The sequence below is a fragment of the Eubalaena glacialis genome, chromosome 3, assembly GCF_028564815.1.
Source record: "Eubalaena glacialis isolate mEubGla1 chromosome 3, mEubGla1.1.hap2.+ XY, whole genome shotgun sequence".
Classification (NCBI taxonomy): Eukaryota; Metazoa; Chordata; class Mammalia; order Artiodactyla; family Balaenidae; genus Eubalaena; species Eubalaena glacialis.
Genome location: NC_083718.1, coordinates 25,751,992 through 25,771,289, shown reverse-complemented (window position 1 = coordinate 25,771,289; position 19,298 = coordinate 25,751,992). Strand labels below are relative to the sequence as shown.

Below are 19,298 nucleotides of genomic sequence, written 5' to 3'. Positions count from 1 at the left end.
TATTATCAGTGGGTTTTCCCTGTTTTAGAATGTAATATAAGTAGAATTGCTCAGCATCCTTTTCTTTTTGAGAGTGGCCCATATTGTTGTATGTATCATTAATTCATTTCCTTTCATTGCTGAGTAGTATTCCACTTTTTGACTGTACCACAATTTGTTTATCCATACACCTGTTGATAGATATTTGGGTTGTTTCCACGTTGGAGATATCATGAGTAAAACGGTAGGAATTTTTTTTGTAGATACATGTTTTTATTTCTCTTGGGTAAAGAACTGAGGGTGGAGTCATTGGGTCATAGGGAAGGTACATGTTTAGCTTTCTAAGAAACTGTCAAATAGTTCTCCAACGCTGTTGTCCTATTTTATACCCCCACCAGCGATATATGAGAATTCCAGTTGTTCCACATCCTTGCTGACGTTTAATGTTGTCAGTCATTTTTTTTTTTTAAGTCATTTTAGTGGATATGAATGTCATTGTGGTTTTAACTTGCTTTTCCCTGATGACTGAGTGTGTACATTTTTAGTTTTGAATTAGCCTCTGTAGAAGTTGTACTAATTTATACTATTACCAACAGTTCAGACTTAATTTAGGCACATTACTTTCCATCTGCTAAAATAGATATTAACATTGAAAATTTCTTTTTCAAGCCTGATATCACTCAGATGTTTTTACCTGATGATAATTAATGAGATACTCAGAAAATATAAGAAATGTGTTAATTCATGAATGCTTTAGTCTCACATCATGTATTGTATAGGGGATTTTTCCCTAAAGAGAATTCATGGGGGAATGGGAGATGAGAGAGTAACGCAAAGGTATGTGCATTTGTAGATCATGTGTTAGAACTTAGGTTTAAGTCTAACTTCTCATTTTAGAACTACCTCTTTAATTTGGTATTATTAAGTATTTGTCATACACTCAGCTTTTATTCCATTTTTATTTCATCAGAGTAGAATTTTTTTTTAGTACATCTTAAGTCAATGCAATAGGGATTAGTAAACTTACCTCACTAGATCTTTGGGTTCAGGAGAGCCAATTAACAGAAATTCATGTTAATATTAACAGAAACATTAACAATAAGTTTTATACTATGATACATACTTGTAGAAAATTCAGAAAATATTTTTGGTTAAACATAGTGGATCAAACATTTACTTCCACTTTTTTTTTGGAACACTATTAAAATATCTGAAGGGAATCCTTAAAGGCAGAAAGCCAGAAGGACAGAACTGGCAAGGAACCAGCAGCAGATATGACATCCAGAAAATTTTGGAAGCTGGAAAGCAGATAGATGGGTGACACCTGGCTTAACATACCAGAGAAAGCCAAAAACTAAGTGTCTACAGGGAAAAGGTTGATTTCTGCTTGGGAAGGTTTGGGAATTGGAAGCGCAGAGGGTACCTCTAAAGTTAAGGGTTTAAGGTTGGGCTAAAACACTGTACAAGAAGCATTTAGACCTTTATATTCCCCTTCTACCGAATCGGAGGCCTATTGGAAGCTAGACACAGTACAGCAGTGCCTTCAAAACTGCGAGAGAGAATGATTTCTAACCTAGAAAACTTTACCCAACCAAAGTTTTAGTCAGGGGTGAAGAAGTAAAGACTTTCAGATGTGAATAATCTTAGAAAGTTTACCTTCCATGTACCTTTTCTTAGGAAATGTTCTACTAAGAGAGAATAAACAAAGAGGAAGACCTGGGATTCAGAGAAAACAAGGTTTCCAAAATAGAGCCAAAATGAATTCCTAGGATCACTGGGAAAGGAAATTCCAGGATGATACCTGTGTAGCAGCCCTGGAGAGGAGTTCCAGGTCAGGGACTCAAGAAGGATATGTTTTAAAACTAATGGATTACCTGTTGGTACATATGCCGTAGTTGTACATCTGTCAGAGTTTGAAGACACATAGGTAAAGTTTTTTTTTTAAATGAAGTAATGAGGCAGTTATCAACACCAAGGAAAACAAAGCATAAATGAGAAAGGAAGACGTATCAGAGTACATAGTGTGGGTCAGTTGTGAATAATATTTACAAAGCCATAGTAACATAAACATTTGAATATTGATTTGCCCCAGAATTGTGTTGAATTGTAATGGGAGCTAGAGGAGGAGAAAGAAAACATCATTGTTGGGGAAAGGAACCATGAGAACTAACTCTCTTCCATAGTAGGAAGTCAGTAGGTGGTCTCTAAAACTGAAAAGTCAATAAATAACAATGTAAGTCTTATCTAGAAATGGAGGGTAAATATGAGAGGAAACAGCTAAAGGAATTGAAAAGTGGCTGCCCCTAGAGAGCAGGAATCAGACAGATGGGAGGGTAAGGCAGCAGACTGTTTTTCATTACCTGTAAAGACAGGTTTTAAGTTTTTCCCCAAAAGCATGATTTGATACAACAAATTATAAAATAGCATATATTATGTCTGATTTGGAGACTGAATATATATTACAAATATCACTTAGATTTTATATGGCATCAAACAAACTATAGCTACTCTCCTGATCTAGTTTGAAACTCTTGCCCTTTGCATCTTAAATTACTACTTTTTTTCATATTTTGTATTGTTTCTAATAGTGGAGTGAAGCAACTGTTTTCAGGCCAGTATTTTATAAGTAATACATTGTACCTATGCGTAGTCTTTATTACACACCACTTAAGTGGTATCTTGCTTCATTAGAAACAGTACTTAAAATGATTGTGTTTTGTCTAAGTAACTATAGTCAGCCACGTCACTTTCTACTCATGTAATGGCATCTCAGGCTGATTCTCTAACTTTTCAGTCACTTAGAGCTATTAAATAGTCTCATTTTGATTCTTTATGACTTAGTCCTATTCAATTCCAGACTTTACCATAACACTTAAATCTCATTTTATTCAAAGCTCTTCTCTGGCCAACCAGCTCTGCAGGGGCTGGGAGCATGGTTTGCTCTCTGGTGAAGCTAGCTAGATTAGTGCATAGGACGGAATCCAGGCTATGGGGACGTGTGGTGGCTCCAGCAGGACCGACTGAGGAGGCGCGTACTTCCAAGTTGCTCTCCTAGACATCTGTGGTCCTTTAGGTAACTGACCCTCAGCTAGAGACAGCACACCCCGTTCCTCTGATGTGGGGCCCTCTCCACCCTGTGTTTATGCTATTTACTCTCTGAATTCTATGGATGTGTTTTGAGGGCCGTCTTCTGAACCTTTGGGTACTGGGAACTTGTGGAGGAGAGCTTGGCCCCCTTTCCATCTGGCTGGGGCCCTCTTTGCTCTGACGTCCTGCATCTTAACAGAGAGGCAGACCAGCAAGCTCAGTGGTGAAGCAGACAACCTAATGGGAATTAAAATGTCCATGTGTTTTTTTTTGCAGTCTTCCAAACTTTGAATGATTCCTTGGGGTGGGACAAGACAAAGAATGCTGTACTCGCCCCAAAAGAGACCTATTTTTCCTTGTCCTCTCCTCATCTGAAGTTCAAGTTAAGGCGTTGGGGGAGGTAATACGAACTCTAATAAGCTCAGCAGTGCAGAGTTGAGGTGGCCAGCCTCCATCCCTGATTCTCTGAAACCAGAAAATGGCATTTAAGTTCTGTCTTTTCTTTGGTATGGTACGTGCTGCCATTGCCAATTGGTAATTATTAAAGTACCAATAAATGAAAAACCAGGTAGAATATAATCATCACTATATTTCATCCTTGATTTTAACCTTTGGCCCATGATTTGTATAAATTAAAAAATATATGACACAAGAAAAAGTTAAAACTCCTGTGGTAGTTAGGAATGCTTAATCGACCAAAAACTGAATCATGAGCACGCTTCTCTCTTATCTACTAGTTTATGCATTCAATATATATTTTGTGAAAGTTTTTAATGGTTTAGTTTTAAAGTGAAAGAAAAGTATTTTAAATTGTTTTATTTAAAATAGAAATTGAAAGAAATATTAAAATTCCAAACCCATTTCTGCCTGGTACCAAGACTTAACGCTTTATACCACTACCTTTGACTGCCTCCCTTTAAGAAGTTACAAGTAATTTTCCAACACATTAATTAAGGATGTTATTATTAAGGATATTATGCTTAAATAAATTTGAACAGAACAGACTTATGTTCCTTAGTTTAGTTTTAATAGATCAGAACCAGTATTGTTTTTCTTACACTTTAAATTATGTATTACTATGGTTCATCATGTAAAAATATTTATTTAATATACCATGTCTTAAATACACTGAAAATAATTTTTCTACACTTTAAAATATTCGTTTAAATATACACAGCCAATAAAGCTCAGAAGAATATCTTCTAAACCTTTGAAAAAATGACTTTTTCAATTATAATGAAGACTAAATTATATATTCATATTTTAACATGTTTTTGAATAATCTCTGTTAATTTTTATATCTAAAGAATTACTTACTAAATGTTTAGGATGTTTCCTCTACCTAAAGACACTATTATCCATCAGGTAGAATTTCCATTTCAGAGGTTTAGAATATCATTGTGTCCCACATATTATTCATGTCCTTTCTCTTCCCTCCTGTACAAAGTTCTGTTTTGAATCTTAAAACAACTTGCTTTCCTTCGTTTTCAGAGAGTGAAACTTGTCTTGGCATGGAATCAGGAAAAGAAAGCCACCGTAAAAAAGAGACCCGGGAGAGCAGTCCCTGCTGTAATCAGATGGACAGGCAGGCAGATCCCCTGAGCCTTCCGGTAACTGCAGGGAAGGGCCACACGGAGGAGCCGCCCTGCAGCGCTGAAGCCACACTGGAGCTCCACGCCCTGCCCTTGGAGTCGGCAGGGAGCAGGTCTGAGCTACACTCTACAGGGAATGCTTGTGAGGATGACAGCCGCTTGCAGCTGACTCCGTCAGAGGCCAACCAAGATGTGGCCGAAATAGAGGGCATTGCTAAGGATCCTAAGGTTTCCAGCGAGTCAGTGATAGAGCCACTGATTTTACCAGGCTCTGACCATATACCTCCTGCGTTGATTTCTGAGGGTAAATACTCACAGACGCAAAGAAAAGAACTCCAGTTGCTACTTCAGGATGCTTCTGAGGCGTTGCCCACAGACCAACTTGAGAACAATGAATTAAATGAGCTGCAGCAACCTGATCTTACAGACAGTGATGGAAAATCACCACAGGGGCAGACTGACTCAGAGGGCTCTGAGAGTGTACTTTGTGAAAATAATCAAGTATCTGATTTAAGTACAGTGCTTCCAGAGGTGTATATGGCCCCAGAGGAACAGGGAGATAAACACGAACAAGTCAGTAAGGAAACAGAAGACTATTTGAACAGTCTTTTAGAAGGATGCTTAAAAGATACTGAAGATTCCCTTTCATATGAAGATAACCAAGAGGAAGACCCTGATCTCCTTCAAGATCTTTCTCCTGAAGAAGAATCCTATAGTCTACAGGAGAACCTGCCTTCTGATGAAAGCTGTCTTTCTCTCGATGATCTTGCAAAAAGGATAGAGATTGCAGAGGTAAATTTGAGATTTAATATAAATATGATTTAATATAAAATTCAATTAAAAAGATGAAATTTGAAAGCACATATATGCTAAATATTGCCTTGTTTTTGTAAATTTTCCATGATCTCAAACGTGAGGGGGAAATTTAGTTAACATAAATTTTTAATCATTATGTATAATCATGATGTTTATACCTCAAAAATTATATTGCATGCCTCCAGTATAGTAAGCATTATGTACCTCATTTTTCATATTCTTATGATTTTTATTTGGCAGTCCTGGGAATTATTAACAAGATAAGATTAGTTACATTCTTGTAAGGAAATCTTATTTTTCTTCTCATACATCTAGAAGATAAAATATATACTCACTGTTTCTTCTTATTATTAATGTATTTTAAAATTCTTTAAAACAGTATAACAGAATGAAGGAAACATTTTAAAATACAGTAAGAGTAGGAGATACTGAATGGATTTATAAGCTCTAGGTTTGAACAAACTTAATACTTATTACTTGACTAAGTCAAATATTACAAATAATTCAAAGTTTTAAAGTTTCTCTAAACAGTAATTAAGCTAGTCAAAAACCAAAAAAGGGGTCAGGAGAGAATATCAAGATGACCATCCTTCTTTGTTTGATAATACAGTTTTTTAAAGTTCAGGAGGGAAAAAAAAAGCCATACCAAAACTATAGCAACTCAGGAAGGCAGCCTGACATAGTGGAAAGAGCAGAGTCTGGAGAGCCTTAGTTCAAATACTGACTCCACCAGTTATCAGCCTTATGGAGTTACTATCTAACTCTCTAATTCTGTTTACTTCTCTGAGAATTAGGATGCTAACTACGTTTCTTCTTCATCTTATATTTTTTTCCAAGTAAGCTTTTAATTTAATTTATATCCATTGTTTTCTAATTCTGCATTATCACTGGAAAAAAAAAAACCCATCAAGTAGAAAATGGAAATGTAACAAAGACAAAATAGACGACAGAATACATATGAAAATGGAACCCTGTGAAAGCTTTCTAAGATGATTACTGTTACATGACTAGCTTCCTTTATTGCTATTTATAGTCAACTCTCCAACTATGATTTTTATTCTTAATTTTTTTCTTGACAAAATTCGATAAAATAGTCATTCTTCTGTTTATTTTAACTAGATCTTTTTATTGCCATTTATAGTCAAACCTCCGTAAACTGACTTTTCTTCTTAATTTTTTCTTAAAATTATTTAGTAGTGCTTAATGAGTGCAGAGTTTCTGTTTGGGGTGATGAAACTTTTAGAAATAGTTTTGGTGGTGGTTATACAACATTATGAATGTAATTAATGCCACTGAATAGTACACCTAAAAATGGTTTAAATGACAATTTTATGTTTTATATATATATATATACATATTTTTAAACCATAATTTTTAAGAATAGTAAAAAAAAAATTTAAATAGAGCTAATAGTATAACACTGGACCTTCTCTTGTTTATTTTCATCAGACCTCTGGTACAGGGAATTATCAAAGCAGAAGTCACAACCATATTCAAATCTAGCTGTAATACCAAAAAGTTACCATTATCTGACTGCTTATTTTCAAGTTGAATCAAGCTGACCTTATGTATGGTCTAGTTTTACTTTTTTAAGTATAAACTGTGAAGAAGGACCAAACTCGTAATGTCGGTTTTTCCTGTAGATAACACCTAGCTAGAGGTGGAAATTATATGTATGTACATTTTAAAGTTGTCTTTCCTGTGAAGTTACTTTTTATACATGATGGTCCCCTTTCCTAAAAGTCTATTGGTCTGTTAAGTTATACTGTTTTAAAAACCCCAAAAGCTATATATGACTAACAAAACTGGTTTACTTTCCTATGATAATGCTAAACAGATTGTTTCTGAATACTTCCTTCTCTGTTCTGAAAAACACACCGTTAATAAAATCTGCCTGTGTCAGGAAAAGTTTTTAAAATTTCAAAACTGGAAATCACTATGCTTACTACTTCCATAGTACGCTAAGAATGAAGTTTTGAGCTAAGTAAAATGTCCAGGTAATAGTGGGTTTGCTTATAAGTACAAACTTCTTGTTAATCCAAACACTGTTTATTTCGTGCTTTCAATGAAATTGTATTAGGGATATCTTCATGTGTCAGGTGCTGAGGATACAGTGAGGAATCAGATGCAGTTCTTGGCATTTGGGGACTCTCTGCTGCCACATTTGTCCATACTTTTGTGACTATAGGATACAGAGCATAATTTCTTAATAACTAAATAATGTTCACGAATAATATTTTTCCTGCCCTCAGGAACCACTGAGGCTTGTGAGCCTGCTTTCCTCCACATCACTGTGCTATCCTGTGAGTCCTTCTCTACCAAATCTATCATTTCTTCCTGTCAGTGACTCTGCCCCTTACAGATTTCCTTACTGCTTGTCACTCTTTCTACCACTGTGTTTATGGTAGAATGTAATAGTACGTTCTCTCATTGCCAGTTTTCCCCTTTTTTCTTGTATCTCTGCTTTCATTTTCTTGTCACTTCTGCATTGCTCAACTCTGGCTTCAGGGGAACTTGGCCTTGATAACTATTACCAGCACGGTGGAAGTGTCTGTTGTGTTTTTTTTAAACAATTAGTTTCATCACATAAAATGAAGTATTTATATAAAATCATATAGAGAACTGAAAATATGTACACTAATTTAATTCATTAATATAGAGACATGTGGGGGATGTCCCTGGCAGTCCAGTGGTTAAAACTCTGGGCTTCCACTTCAGGGGCCATGGGTTTGATCCCTAGTCGGGGAACTAAGATCCCACATGCTGCATGGCACGGCCAAAAAAAAAAAAGAGACATGTATAAATGAAACTTTTCTAGGTTTGGGAAGCTTTTTCAAAACCAGAGTAATTTTGCTAAGTAAAACGATAGCTTAATATCTGAAGCATTGGTGTTCTTTCTTATGTAAAAAAGGTGACATACTGTCATCAAAAGTATAACCTCTACTGTTTTATAAAAGCATCAAAAACATTTATGCTCATTTCATAGATTTTTGTTTTTTTAATATTTTATTTATTTATTTGTTTATGGCTGGGTTGGGTCTTTGTTGCTGCACACAGGCTTCTCTAGTTGCAGTGCGGGGGCTTCTCATTGCGGTGACTTCTCTTGTTGCGGAGCACGGGCTCTAGGAGCGTGGGCTTCAGTAGTTGCAGCACGCAGGCTCAGTAGTTGTGGCGCACAGGCTTAGTTGCTCCGCGGCATGTGGGATCTTCCCAGACCAGGGCTCGAACCCGTGTCCCCTGCATTGGCAGGCGGATTCTTAACCACTGTGCCACCAGGGAAGTCCCCATTTCATAGATTTTTAAGAAAAAGAGTTTATCACATGTGGAGTGTCAGCAAGTTAGAGAGATTCACTTATTTATCCCTTCGTTAAGTAATTTTTATATGAGTAACTTCTGTGTGAGTGCCATGATATTACAGTTGCAGTGATTAAAAATTCAGAGAAGGATGCTATATGTATGAAGCCTCAGTCTAACAGTTGTCTGATGGCACGTGTTATCTGTTTGCTGAATTTGAGTATCCCAGTTTTTAGAAAAAGATGAAATTTTATCCCAATACCCATAATATGCTGACATTATTTTAATGTCAGAATCCAAACCCCTTTTACCCAGGAACCTAGTAATGCTAATAAATCATTGACTTGCTGTGTTCTGGAACCTGGGAGGGTTGCATTATCTTCTCTTTAAACTCTTAAGCTGTTCCTAGCATCAAAACCTTAGAGAGGAAATATGCTATACAAGTTCAAGTTGGCATTAGGATCGAACCTCATATTGCTAATAAAAGTCCACTCAGCGTACAGTAGGCTGTTTGTTAAATGTGTGGGGGTGAAGGAGTTGTTTTGTTTTCTAAATAAGTAACACGTCAAGTATTGGGTAAATCTTACAAAAGGTAATCTATTCACATTGAAAATAATCATAGTATGTAATTCAGAGATCCCCTTGTGAGCAGATTTTAGCAACATGATGTGCCATTTGGAAATAAACCACTCATTTTTATTCATTTAACATATGTGTGTGTGATCTGTTTGCAGAGATGTCATATGTTCAGAAAACTATTTTAAATGCTTCAGATTCAAGTGATTTTTGTTTTTAGAAGTAATATCCTAATGTGATAGCTGGAGAAGAAGCCACTTTACTACTGCTTGGGTCTTTAAAAAGCTTTTAATCTGAAAGAGGGCAAAGTATGTTCCCTGCCCCTCTGTCTTTATTGGCAACATTTACTTAGATATCTTCAGGTCTACCTGTCTCACAAGAAACAAAATAGGGGAGGACATAACCTAGAACTTTCTGACGGGGAGAAAGATGAGAGCCCAAAATTGGTTTTGAGTTTGTCTTCAGAGAAGCTGTCTAATTTAAGTGACTTCTGTGCAATATTCATCTCTGTCTCTTGGCCGAGATCAGGAAAGTTAAGTTACATTAAGACTAGCCACTGTGGGATTCCCTTACCAAGTTAAGATGGGAGGCTGGGACTAAGCAGTAGGATTTTATGAAATCATATAGTTAGCTGTTCTTTGGATCTTGGACAAAGGAGGGTCTTAGAAACAGCAATCATGGTGTTCTTGAATGGCTCTTTTAAGGGGAGCAGGGGGAGTCCGGCTTCCTCACAAAAGAGGAAATATAGTCTTCCAATAACATAAGAGGGTTCATGGAAAATGTTTGACCCAGGACTTATGTAAGTGTCTAAATGAACCCCAAAGGATTATCCAGGGATTACCTATCTTTTCTTTGTGCCAGATGGTCTCGTCTTTGCCTTTCTTTTTCATCCTGCCCTCTAAATTTTCTAATTAATTAATGCTTCTCTTATTTGTCATGTCTCTTGCACCCAGCTCCTTTTCTTTTCCATTTAAATCATTCTTTCAATTTACATCTTTACTGCCTCTTCCTGGACTTTTGCAATAGCTACTTAATAAGTTTCCCCATTCCTCATTTCCCTCTCCAAATGGTCTTACATTAGCACTGTATAAACTTAGGGTCTCAAACTGATACCCAAAGGGGCCAGTCAGACAATAGTAGTAGATGAAATGACTTAGTTGTAGGTGATAGGGAGAATAGAATGTGCCCATGCCTTGTCTAGAAGGCTGAATAGCTTTTTGAAATACTGTAGATGAAACCAAACACACCTGAGGGTCTGGGTCTAACACATAGACTGTTAATTTAAACCTCTGCTATAAAATAATTTTTGCTTGTCAGTCTCTTCCCACGACTCCATTTGGCTCCAGGATAAAGGCTGTACTAAGTGGCTTGTTATTCAGGACAGTTGGTAATCTGGCCCACTTTACTTTTCCAACACCATCTCCTGCCGTTCCTTTGTTCTTAACCTATACTGTGGTCAGCCTGGCCTCCCTGCTGCCTTCCAGATACACCTCACATATTGTCACCTCTGATCTTTACCTTCTGTCACAGGTGATGAACTCTTTTCCACATATTATTTCTTCTCAACCCTCAAGATCTAGTTCGTGACTTTTTAGCACATAGAGTGCCAGGCACAGTGCCTGCCATGGTCAGTACTCAATAAATGCTAGCTGCTGCCATTATTTCTTGATCAAGGAAGTCCATAATGAGGGAGGGGCTTGAACACCATTCCTCCTAAAGTCCTGTCTACCTGTAATATTCCCTTGTTATTATAGGACACACGCATGCGTGGGCGCATTGCATTGGACACTAAATTGCAGACTCCTTAAGGGCAGGGATCTTGTTGAATACCTTCTTGTATTCTCTACAGAGCCAACACAGCCACCTATACACAGTAAGCCTTCCTCCCCGCCTCCCCCTTTTTTCTTTTCTTTTCTTTTCTTTTTATTTTTTTTTTGACCTAGTTCACTTAGAAAAATAAATTACCTTTACGGACAGATTTGATTATTTTAAGGGAAATAGCTATGTTATTCAAATAAGTATAGTCTAGGTGCTGTCTTTATATAAATTGCTCATCTATATATTCATTTGCTCTTTGGCACATTTCTTGAGCACCTACTGTATTGTAGAAACTAAGGAGGCACCAGTGAACACAGATCAAGTACCTGCTCTCGTCACACTTACTCTCCAGAGGGAGAGACCCATAATAAATGAGTTCACATAAAAGCAAACAGTACAGTTTCATATATTGGTAGTGGCTCTGAAGAAATCTCAGCAGGGTGAAGGGGTGTAGAGAGACTGAAGTGGTGGGTAGGATGGAGGAACAGGCTCTATTAACCAGGGTGTAGGGGAAGGCAGTGGGAAGACCAGCAGGAGGGCCAGCACATCTGGAGCACGGTGAACAGGAGAAAAACAGTAGGAAGCTCAGGTGGAGAAGGCAAGCTGGAGCTTGTTCCTGTAGGGCCTCGTAGACCAGGGTAAGGAACTGGAATTAAATTTAAATGGTGGTAGAAGTTTGAAATGGATTTTGAACAGAAGATGTGACTTGATTTGTTTCCTTCCTGCTCTATGGAGACTAGCAAAATGCAGGTAGGGGCCAAAGAAAGGCAACCCAATCCAGTTATTGCAATTATTCAGATGAGATATAATGAAGGACTCAGTAGTGATGGATGTGGTGAAGATATATTTTTGAAGGAAGAACTAAAAGGATTTGCTAATGGATTAGATATGGGGTATGGTGGTGAGGAGAAGTTTTGAGAGGAAGAGAATCAGGAGTTCTGTTTTAGAATCTACCTATCTAAATGATTTACTGGGGGTTAAAAAGTGGGATGGTATCTTGATATTCTTACCATTTCTTTTCCTATTTTATACTTATTAAATTGTCCCTTTAAGCAAATAAAAACTAGTTACAAAAACATGAGATAGTACCTAATCTAGAAATTTAGGTACATTATAAAACTCATATTTTTATTTTAAAAAACTTTTTTCCTTTTCATTTACTTACTTTTAACACCTTTATTAGAGTATAATTGCTTTACAATGGTGTGTTAGTTTCTGCATTATAACAAAGTGAATAGCTATACATGTACATATATCCCCATATCTCCTCCCTCTTGCGCCTCCCTCCCACCCTCCCTATCCCACCCCTCTAGGTGGTCACAAAGGACCGAGCTGATCTCCCTGTGCTATGCGGCTGCTTCCCACTAGCCATCTATTTTACATTTGGTAGTGTATATATGTCAGTGCTGCTCTCTCACTTTGTCGCAGCTTACCCTTCCCCCTCCCCGTGTCCTCAAGTCCATTCTCTACGTCTGCATCCTTATTCCTGTCCTGCCCCTAGGTTCATCAGAACCATTTTTTTTTCTTTGGATTCCATATATATGTGTTAGCATACGGTATTTGTTTTTCTCTTTCTGACTTACTTCACTCTGTATGACAGTCTCTAGGTCCATCCACCTCACTACAAATAACTCAATTTCGTTCCTTCTTATGGCTGAGTAATATTCCATTGTATATATGTGCCACATCTTCTTTATCCATTCATCTGTCGATGGACACTTAGGTTGCTTCCATGTCTTGGCTATTGTAAATAGAGCTGCAATGAACATTGAGGTACATGACTCTTTTTGAATTATGGTTTTCTCAGGGTCTATGCCCAGTAGTGGGATTGCTGGGTCATATGGTAGTTCTATTTTTAGTTTTTTAAGGAACCTCCATACTGTTCTCCATAGTGGTTGTATCAATTTACATTCCCACCAACAGTGCACGAGGGTTCCCCTTTCTCCACACCCTCTCCAGCATTTATTGTTTGTAGATGTTTTGATGATGGCCATTCTGACTGGTGTAAGGTGATACCTCATTGTAGTTTTGATTTGCATTTCTCTAATGATTAGTGATGTTGAGCATCCTTTCATGTGTTTGTTGGCAATCTGTATATCTTCTTTGGAGAAATGTCTATTTAGGTCTTCTGCCCATTCTTGGATTGGGTTGTTTGTTTCTTTGATATTGAGCTGAGCTGCATGAGCTGCTTGTAAATTTTGGAGATTAATCCTTTATCCGTTGCTTCATTTGCAAATATTTTCTCCCATTCTGAGGGTTGTCTTTTCATCTTGTTTATGGTTTCCTTTGCTGTGCAAAAGCTTTTAAGTTTTATTACGTCCCATTTGTTTATTTTTGTTTTTATCTCCCTTTCTCTAGGACATGGGTCAAAAAGGATCTTGCTGTGATTTATGTCATAGAGTGTTCTGCCTATATTTTCCTCTAAGAGTTTTATAGTGTCTGGCCTAACATTTAGTTCTTTAATCCATTTTGAGTTTATTTTTGTGTATGGTGTTAGGGAGTGTTCTAATTTCATTCTTTTCCAAGTAGCTGTCCAGTTTTCCCAGCAACACTTATTGAAGAGGCCGTCTTTTCTCCATTGTATATTCTTGCCTCCTTTATCAAAAATAAGGTGGCCATATGTGCGTTGGTTTATCTCTGGGCTTTCTATCCTGTTCTACTGATCTATATTTCTGTTTTTGTGCCAGTACCATACTGTCTTGATTACTGTAGCTTTGTAGTCTGGTCTGAAGTCCGGGAGCCTAATTCTTCCACCTCCATTTTTCTTTCTCAAGATCACTTTGACTATTTGGGGTCTTTTGTGTTTCCATACAAATTGTTAAATTTTTTGTTCTAGTTCTGTGAAAAATGCCAGTGGTAGTTTGATAGGGATTGCATTGAATCTGTAGATTGCTTTGGGTAGTATAATCATTTTCACAATGTTGATTCTTCCAATCCAGGAACATGGTATATCTCTCCATCTGTTTGTATCATCTTTAATTTCTTTAATTAGTATCTTATAGTTTTCTGCATACAGGTCTTTTGTCTCCTTAGGTAGGTTTATTCCTAGGGATTTTTATCTTTTTGTGGCAATGGTAAATGGGAGTGTTTCCTTAATTTCTCTTTCAGATTTTTCATCATTAGTGTATAGGAATGCAAGAGATTTCTGTGCATTAATTTTGTATCCTGCTACTTTACCAAATTCATTGATTAGCTCTAGTAGTTTTTGGTAGCATATGTAGGACTCTCTATGTATAGTATCATGTCATCTGCAAACAGTGACAGCTTTACTTCTTTTGCAATTTGGATTCCTTTTATTTCTTTTTCTTCTCTGATTGCTGTGGTTAAAACTTTCAAAGCTATGTTGAATAGTGGTGGTGAGAGTGGACAACCTTGTCTCGTTCCTGATCTTAGAGGAAATGGTTTCAGTTTTTCACCATTGAGAACAATGTTGGCTGTGGGTTTGTCATATATGGCCTTTATTATGTTGAGGTAAGTTCCCTCTATGCCTACTTTCTGGAGGGTTTTTATCATAAATGGGTGTTGAATTTTGTCAGAAGCTTTTTCTGCATCTATTGAGATGATCATATGGTTTTCCTCCTTCAATTTGTTAATATGGTTTATCACATTGATTTGCTTATATTGAAGAATCCTTGTATTCCTGGGATAAACACCACAGATCATGGTGTACGATCCTTTTTTTAAATAAATTTTTTATTTTTTATTTTTATTTTATTTTATTTTTTATACAGCAGGTTCTTATTAGTCATCCATTTTATACACATCAGTGTATACATGTCAATCCCAATCTCCCAATTCATCACACCACCACCCCCAACCCCCCGCCACTTTCCCACGTTGGTGTCCATACATTTCTTCCCTACATCTGTGTCTCAATTTCTGCCCTGCAAACCGGTTCATCTCTATCATTTTTCTAGATTCCACATACTTGCGTTAATATATGATATTTCTCTTTCCCTTTCTGACTTACTTCACTCTGTATGACAGTCTCTAGATCCATCCACATCTCTACAAATGACCCAATTTCGTTCCTTTTTATGGCTGAGTAATATTCCATTGTATATATGTACCACATCTTCTTTATCCATTTGTCTCTCGATGGGCATTTAGGTTGCTTCCATGACCTGGCTATTTGTAAATAGTGCTTCAATGAACATTGGGGTGCATGTGTCTTTTTGAATTATGGTTTTCTCTGGGTATGTGCCTAGTAGTGGGATTGCTGGGTCATATGGTAGTTCTATTTTTAGTTTTTTAAGGAACCTCCATTCTGTTCTCCATAGTGGCTGTATCAATTTACATTCCCACAAAAATGCATAAGGGTTCCCTTTTCTCCACACCCTCTCCAGCATTTATTGTTTGTAGATGTTTTGATGATGGCCATTCTGACCAGTGTGAGGTGATACCTCATTATAGTTTTGATTTGCATTTCTCTAATAATTAGTGATGTTGAGCAGCCTTTCATTTGCTCCTTGGCCATCTGTATGTCTTCTTTGGAGAAATGTCTATTTAGGTCTTCTACCCATTTTTGGATTGGGTTCTTTGTTTTTTTAATATTGAGCTGCATGAGCTGTTTATATATTTTGGAGATTAATTCTTTGTCCATTGATTCGTTTGCAAATATTTTCTCCCATTCTGAGGGTTGTCTTTTCGTCTTGTTTATGGTGTCCTTTGCTTTGCCAAAGCTTTTAAGTTTCATTAGGTCCCATTTGGACCACCAGAGGTGGATCAAAAAGACCTTGCTGTGATTTATGTCAAAGAGTGTTCTTCCTATGTTTTCCTCTAAGAGTTTTATAGTGTCCGGTCTTACATTTAGGTCTCTAATCCATTTTGAGTTTATTTTTGTGTATGGTGTTAGGGAGCGTTCTAATTTTATTCTTTTACATGTAGCTGTCCAGTTTTCCCAACACCACATATTTAAAAGACTGTCTTTTCTCCATTGTATTTCCTTGCCTCCTTTGTCATAGATTAGTTGACCATAGGTGCGTGGGTTTATCTCTGCACTTTCTGTCTTGTACCATTGATCTATATTTCTGTTTTTGTGTCAGTACCATATTGTCTTGATTACTGTAGCTTTGTAGTATAGTCTGAAGTCAGGGAGTCTGATTCCTCCAGCTCCGTTTTTTCCCCTCAAGACTGCTTTGGCTATTCAGGGTCTTTTGTGTCTCCATACAAATTTTCAGATTTTTTGTTCTAGTTCTGTAAAAAATGCCATTGGTAATTTGATAAGGATTGCATTGAATCTGTAGATTGCTATGGGTAGTGTACTCATTTTCACAATGTTGATTCTTCCAATCCTAGAACATGGTATATCTCTCCATCTGTTGGTATCATCTTTAATTTCTTTCATCAGTGTCATATAGTTTTCTGCATACAGGTCTTTTGTCTCCCTAAGTAGGTTTATTCCTAGGTATTTTATTCTTTTTGTAGTTATTAATTTCTTAGTTAATAATTTCTTAATTGTTATTAATTTCTCTTTCAGATTTTTCATCATTAGTGTATAGGAATGCAAGAGATTTCTGTACATTAATTTTGTATCCTGCAACTTTACCAAATGCATTGATTAGCTCTAGTAGTTTTCTGGTGGCATCTTTAGGATTCTCTATGTACAGTATCATGTCATCTGCAAACAGTGACAGTTTTACTTCTTCTTTTCCAATTTGTATTCCTTTTGTTTCTTTTTCTTCTGTGATTGCCATGGCTAAGACTTCCAAAACTATGTTGAATAATAGTGGTGAGAGTGGACATCCTTGTCTCGTTCCTGATCTTAGAGGAAATGCTTTCAGTTTTTCACCATTGAGAATGATGTTGGCTGTGGGGTTGTCATATATAGCCTTTATTACGTTGAGGTAGGTTCCCTCTATGCCCACTTTCTGGAGAGTTTTTATCATAAATAGGTGTTGAATTTTTTCAAAAGCTTTTTCTGCATCTGTTGAGATGATCATATGGCTTTTATTCTTCAATTTTGTTAATACCATGTATCACATTGATTGATTTGCTTATATTGAAGAATCTTGCATCCCTGGGATAAATCCCACTTGATCATGGTGTATGATCCTTTTAATGTGTTGTTGAATTCTGTTTGCTAGTATTTGGTTGAGGATTTTTGCATCTATATTCATCAGTGATATTGGTCTGTAATTTTCTTTTTCTGTATTATCTTTGTCTGGTTTTGCTATCAGGGTGATGGTGGCCTCATAGAATGAGTTTGGGAGTGTTCCTTCCTCTGCAATTTTTTGGAAGAGTTTGAGAAGGATGGGTGTTAGCTCTTCTCTAAATGTTTGATAGAATTCACCTGTGAAGCCATCTGGTCCTGGAGTTTTGTTTGTTGGCAGATTTTTAATCACAGTTTCAATTTCATTACTTGTGATTGGTCTGTTCATATTTTCTATTTCCTCCTGGTTCAGTCTTGGAAGGTTATACCTCTCTAAGAATTTGTTCATTTCTTCCAGGTTGTCCATTTTATTGGCATAGAGTTGCTTGTAGTGCTCTCTTAGGATGCTTTGTATTTCTGCGGTGTCTGCTGTAACTTCTTTTTCACTTCTAATTTTATTGATTTGAGTCCTCTCCCTGTTTTTCTTGATGAGTCTGGCTAATGGGTTATCAATTTTGTTTATCTTCTCAAAGAACCAGCTTTTAGTTTTATTGATCTCTGCTATTGTTTTCTTTGTTTCTATTTTATTTATTTCTACTTTGATCTTTATGATTTCTTTCCTTCTGCTGACTTTGGGTTTTGTTTCTTCTTCTTTCTCTAGTTCCTTTAGGTGTAAGGTTAGATTGTTTATTTGAGATGTTTCTTGTTTCTTGAGGTAGGCTTGTGTAGCTATAAACTTCCCTCTTACAACTGCTTTTGCTGCATCCCATAGGTTTTGGATTGTCGTGTTTCATTGTCCTATGTCTCTAGGTATTTTTTGATTTCCTCTTTGATTTCTTCAGTGATCTCTTGGATATTTAATAACGTATTGTTTAGCCTCCATGTGTTTCTGTTTTATACGTTTTTTTCCCTGTAATTGGTTTCTAATCTCATAGCGTTGTGGTCAGAAAATATGCTTGATATGATTTCTTGAGAAGAAAGTGTAATCTGCTGTTTTTTGATGGAATGTCCTATAAATATCAATTAAATCTCTCTGGTCTATTGTGTCATTTAAAGCTTGTGTTTCCTTGTTAATTTTCTGTTTGGATGATCTGTCCATTGGTGTAAGTGAGGTGTCAAAATCCCCCACTATTATTGTGTTACTGTTGATTTCCTCTTTTATAGCTTTAGCAGGTGCCTTATATATTGAGGTGCTCCTATTTTGGGTGCATATATATTTATAATTATTATATCTTCTTCTTGGATTGATCCCTTGATCATTATGTAGTGTCCTTCCTTTCTCTTGTAACATTCTTTATTTTAAAGTCTATTTTATCTGATATGAATATTGCTGCTCCAGCTTTCTTTTGATTTCAATTTGCATGGAATATCTTTTTCCATCCCCTCACTTTCAGTCTGCATGTGTCCCTAGGTCTGAAGTGGGTCTCTTGTAGACAGCATATATACGGGTCTTGTTTTTTTTTTTTTTTTTTAATTAATTAATTAATTAATTAATTTATTTATTGGCTGTGTTGGGTCTTCGTTTCTGTGTGAGGGCCCTCTCCAGTTGCAGCAAGCGGGGGCCACTCTTCATCGCGGTGCGCGGGCCTCTCACTTTCGCGGCCCCTCTTGTTGTGGAGCACAGGCTCCAGACGCGCAGGCTCAGCAGCTGTGGCTCACGGGCCCAGTTGCTCCGCGGCATGTGGGATCCTCCCAGACCAGGGCTCGAACCCGTGTCCCCTGCATTGGCAGGCAGATTCTCAACCACTGCGCCACCAGGGAAGCCCTTGTTTTTTTATCCATTCATTAAGCCTGTGTCTTTTGGTTGGAACATTTAATCCATTCACGTTTAAGGTAATTATTGATATGTATGTTCCTATTACCATTTTCTTAATTGTTTGGGGTTTGTTTTTGTAGGTCCTTTTCTTCTCTTGTGTTTCCCAGTTAGAGAAGTTCCTTTAGCATTTGTTGTAGAGCTGGTTTGGTGGTGCTGAATTCTCTTAGCTTTTGCTTGTCTGTAAAGCTTTTGATTTCTCCGTTGAATCTGAATGAGATCCTTGCCGGGT

General features: G+C 37.0%; 1 protein-coding gene across 2 annotated transcripts in view; it reads left to right on the top strand.

The window, feature by feature from the left end:
- Positions 1–19,298, top strand: part of CNST (consortin, connexin sorting protein) — a 125,623-nt gene that overhangs the window by 93,273 nt on the left and 13,052 nt on the right. For both annotated transcript variants that reach the window (XM_061185377.1, XM_061185376.1), the window contains exon 9: positions 4,558–5,450. In XM_061185377.1, coding sequence (XP_061041360.1) covers positions 4,558–5,450 — 893 coding nt within the window. The remainder of the gene's footprint in view (positions 1–4,557; positions 5,451–19,298) is intronic.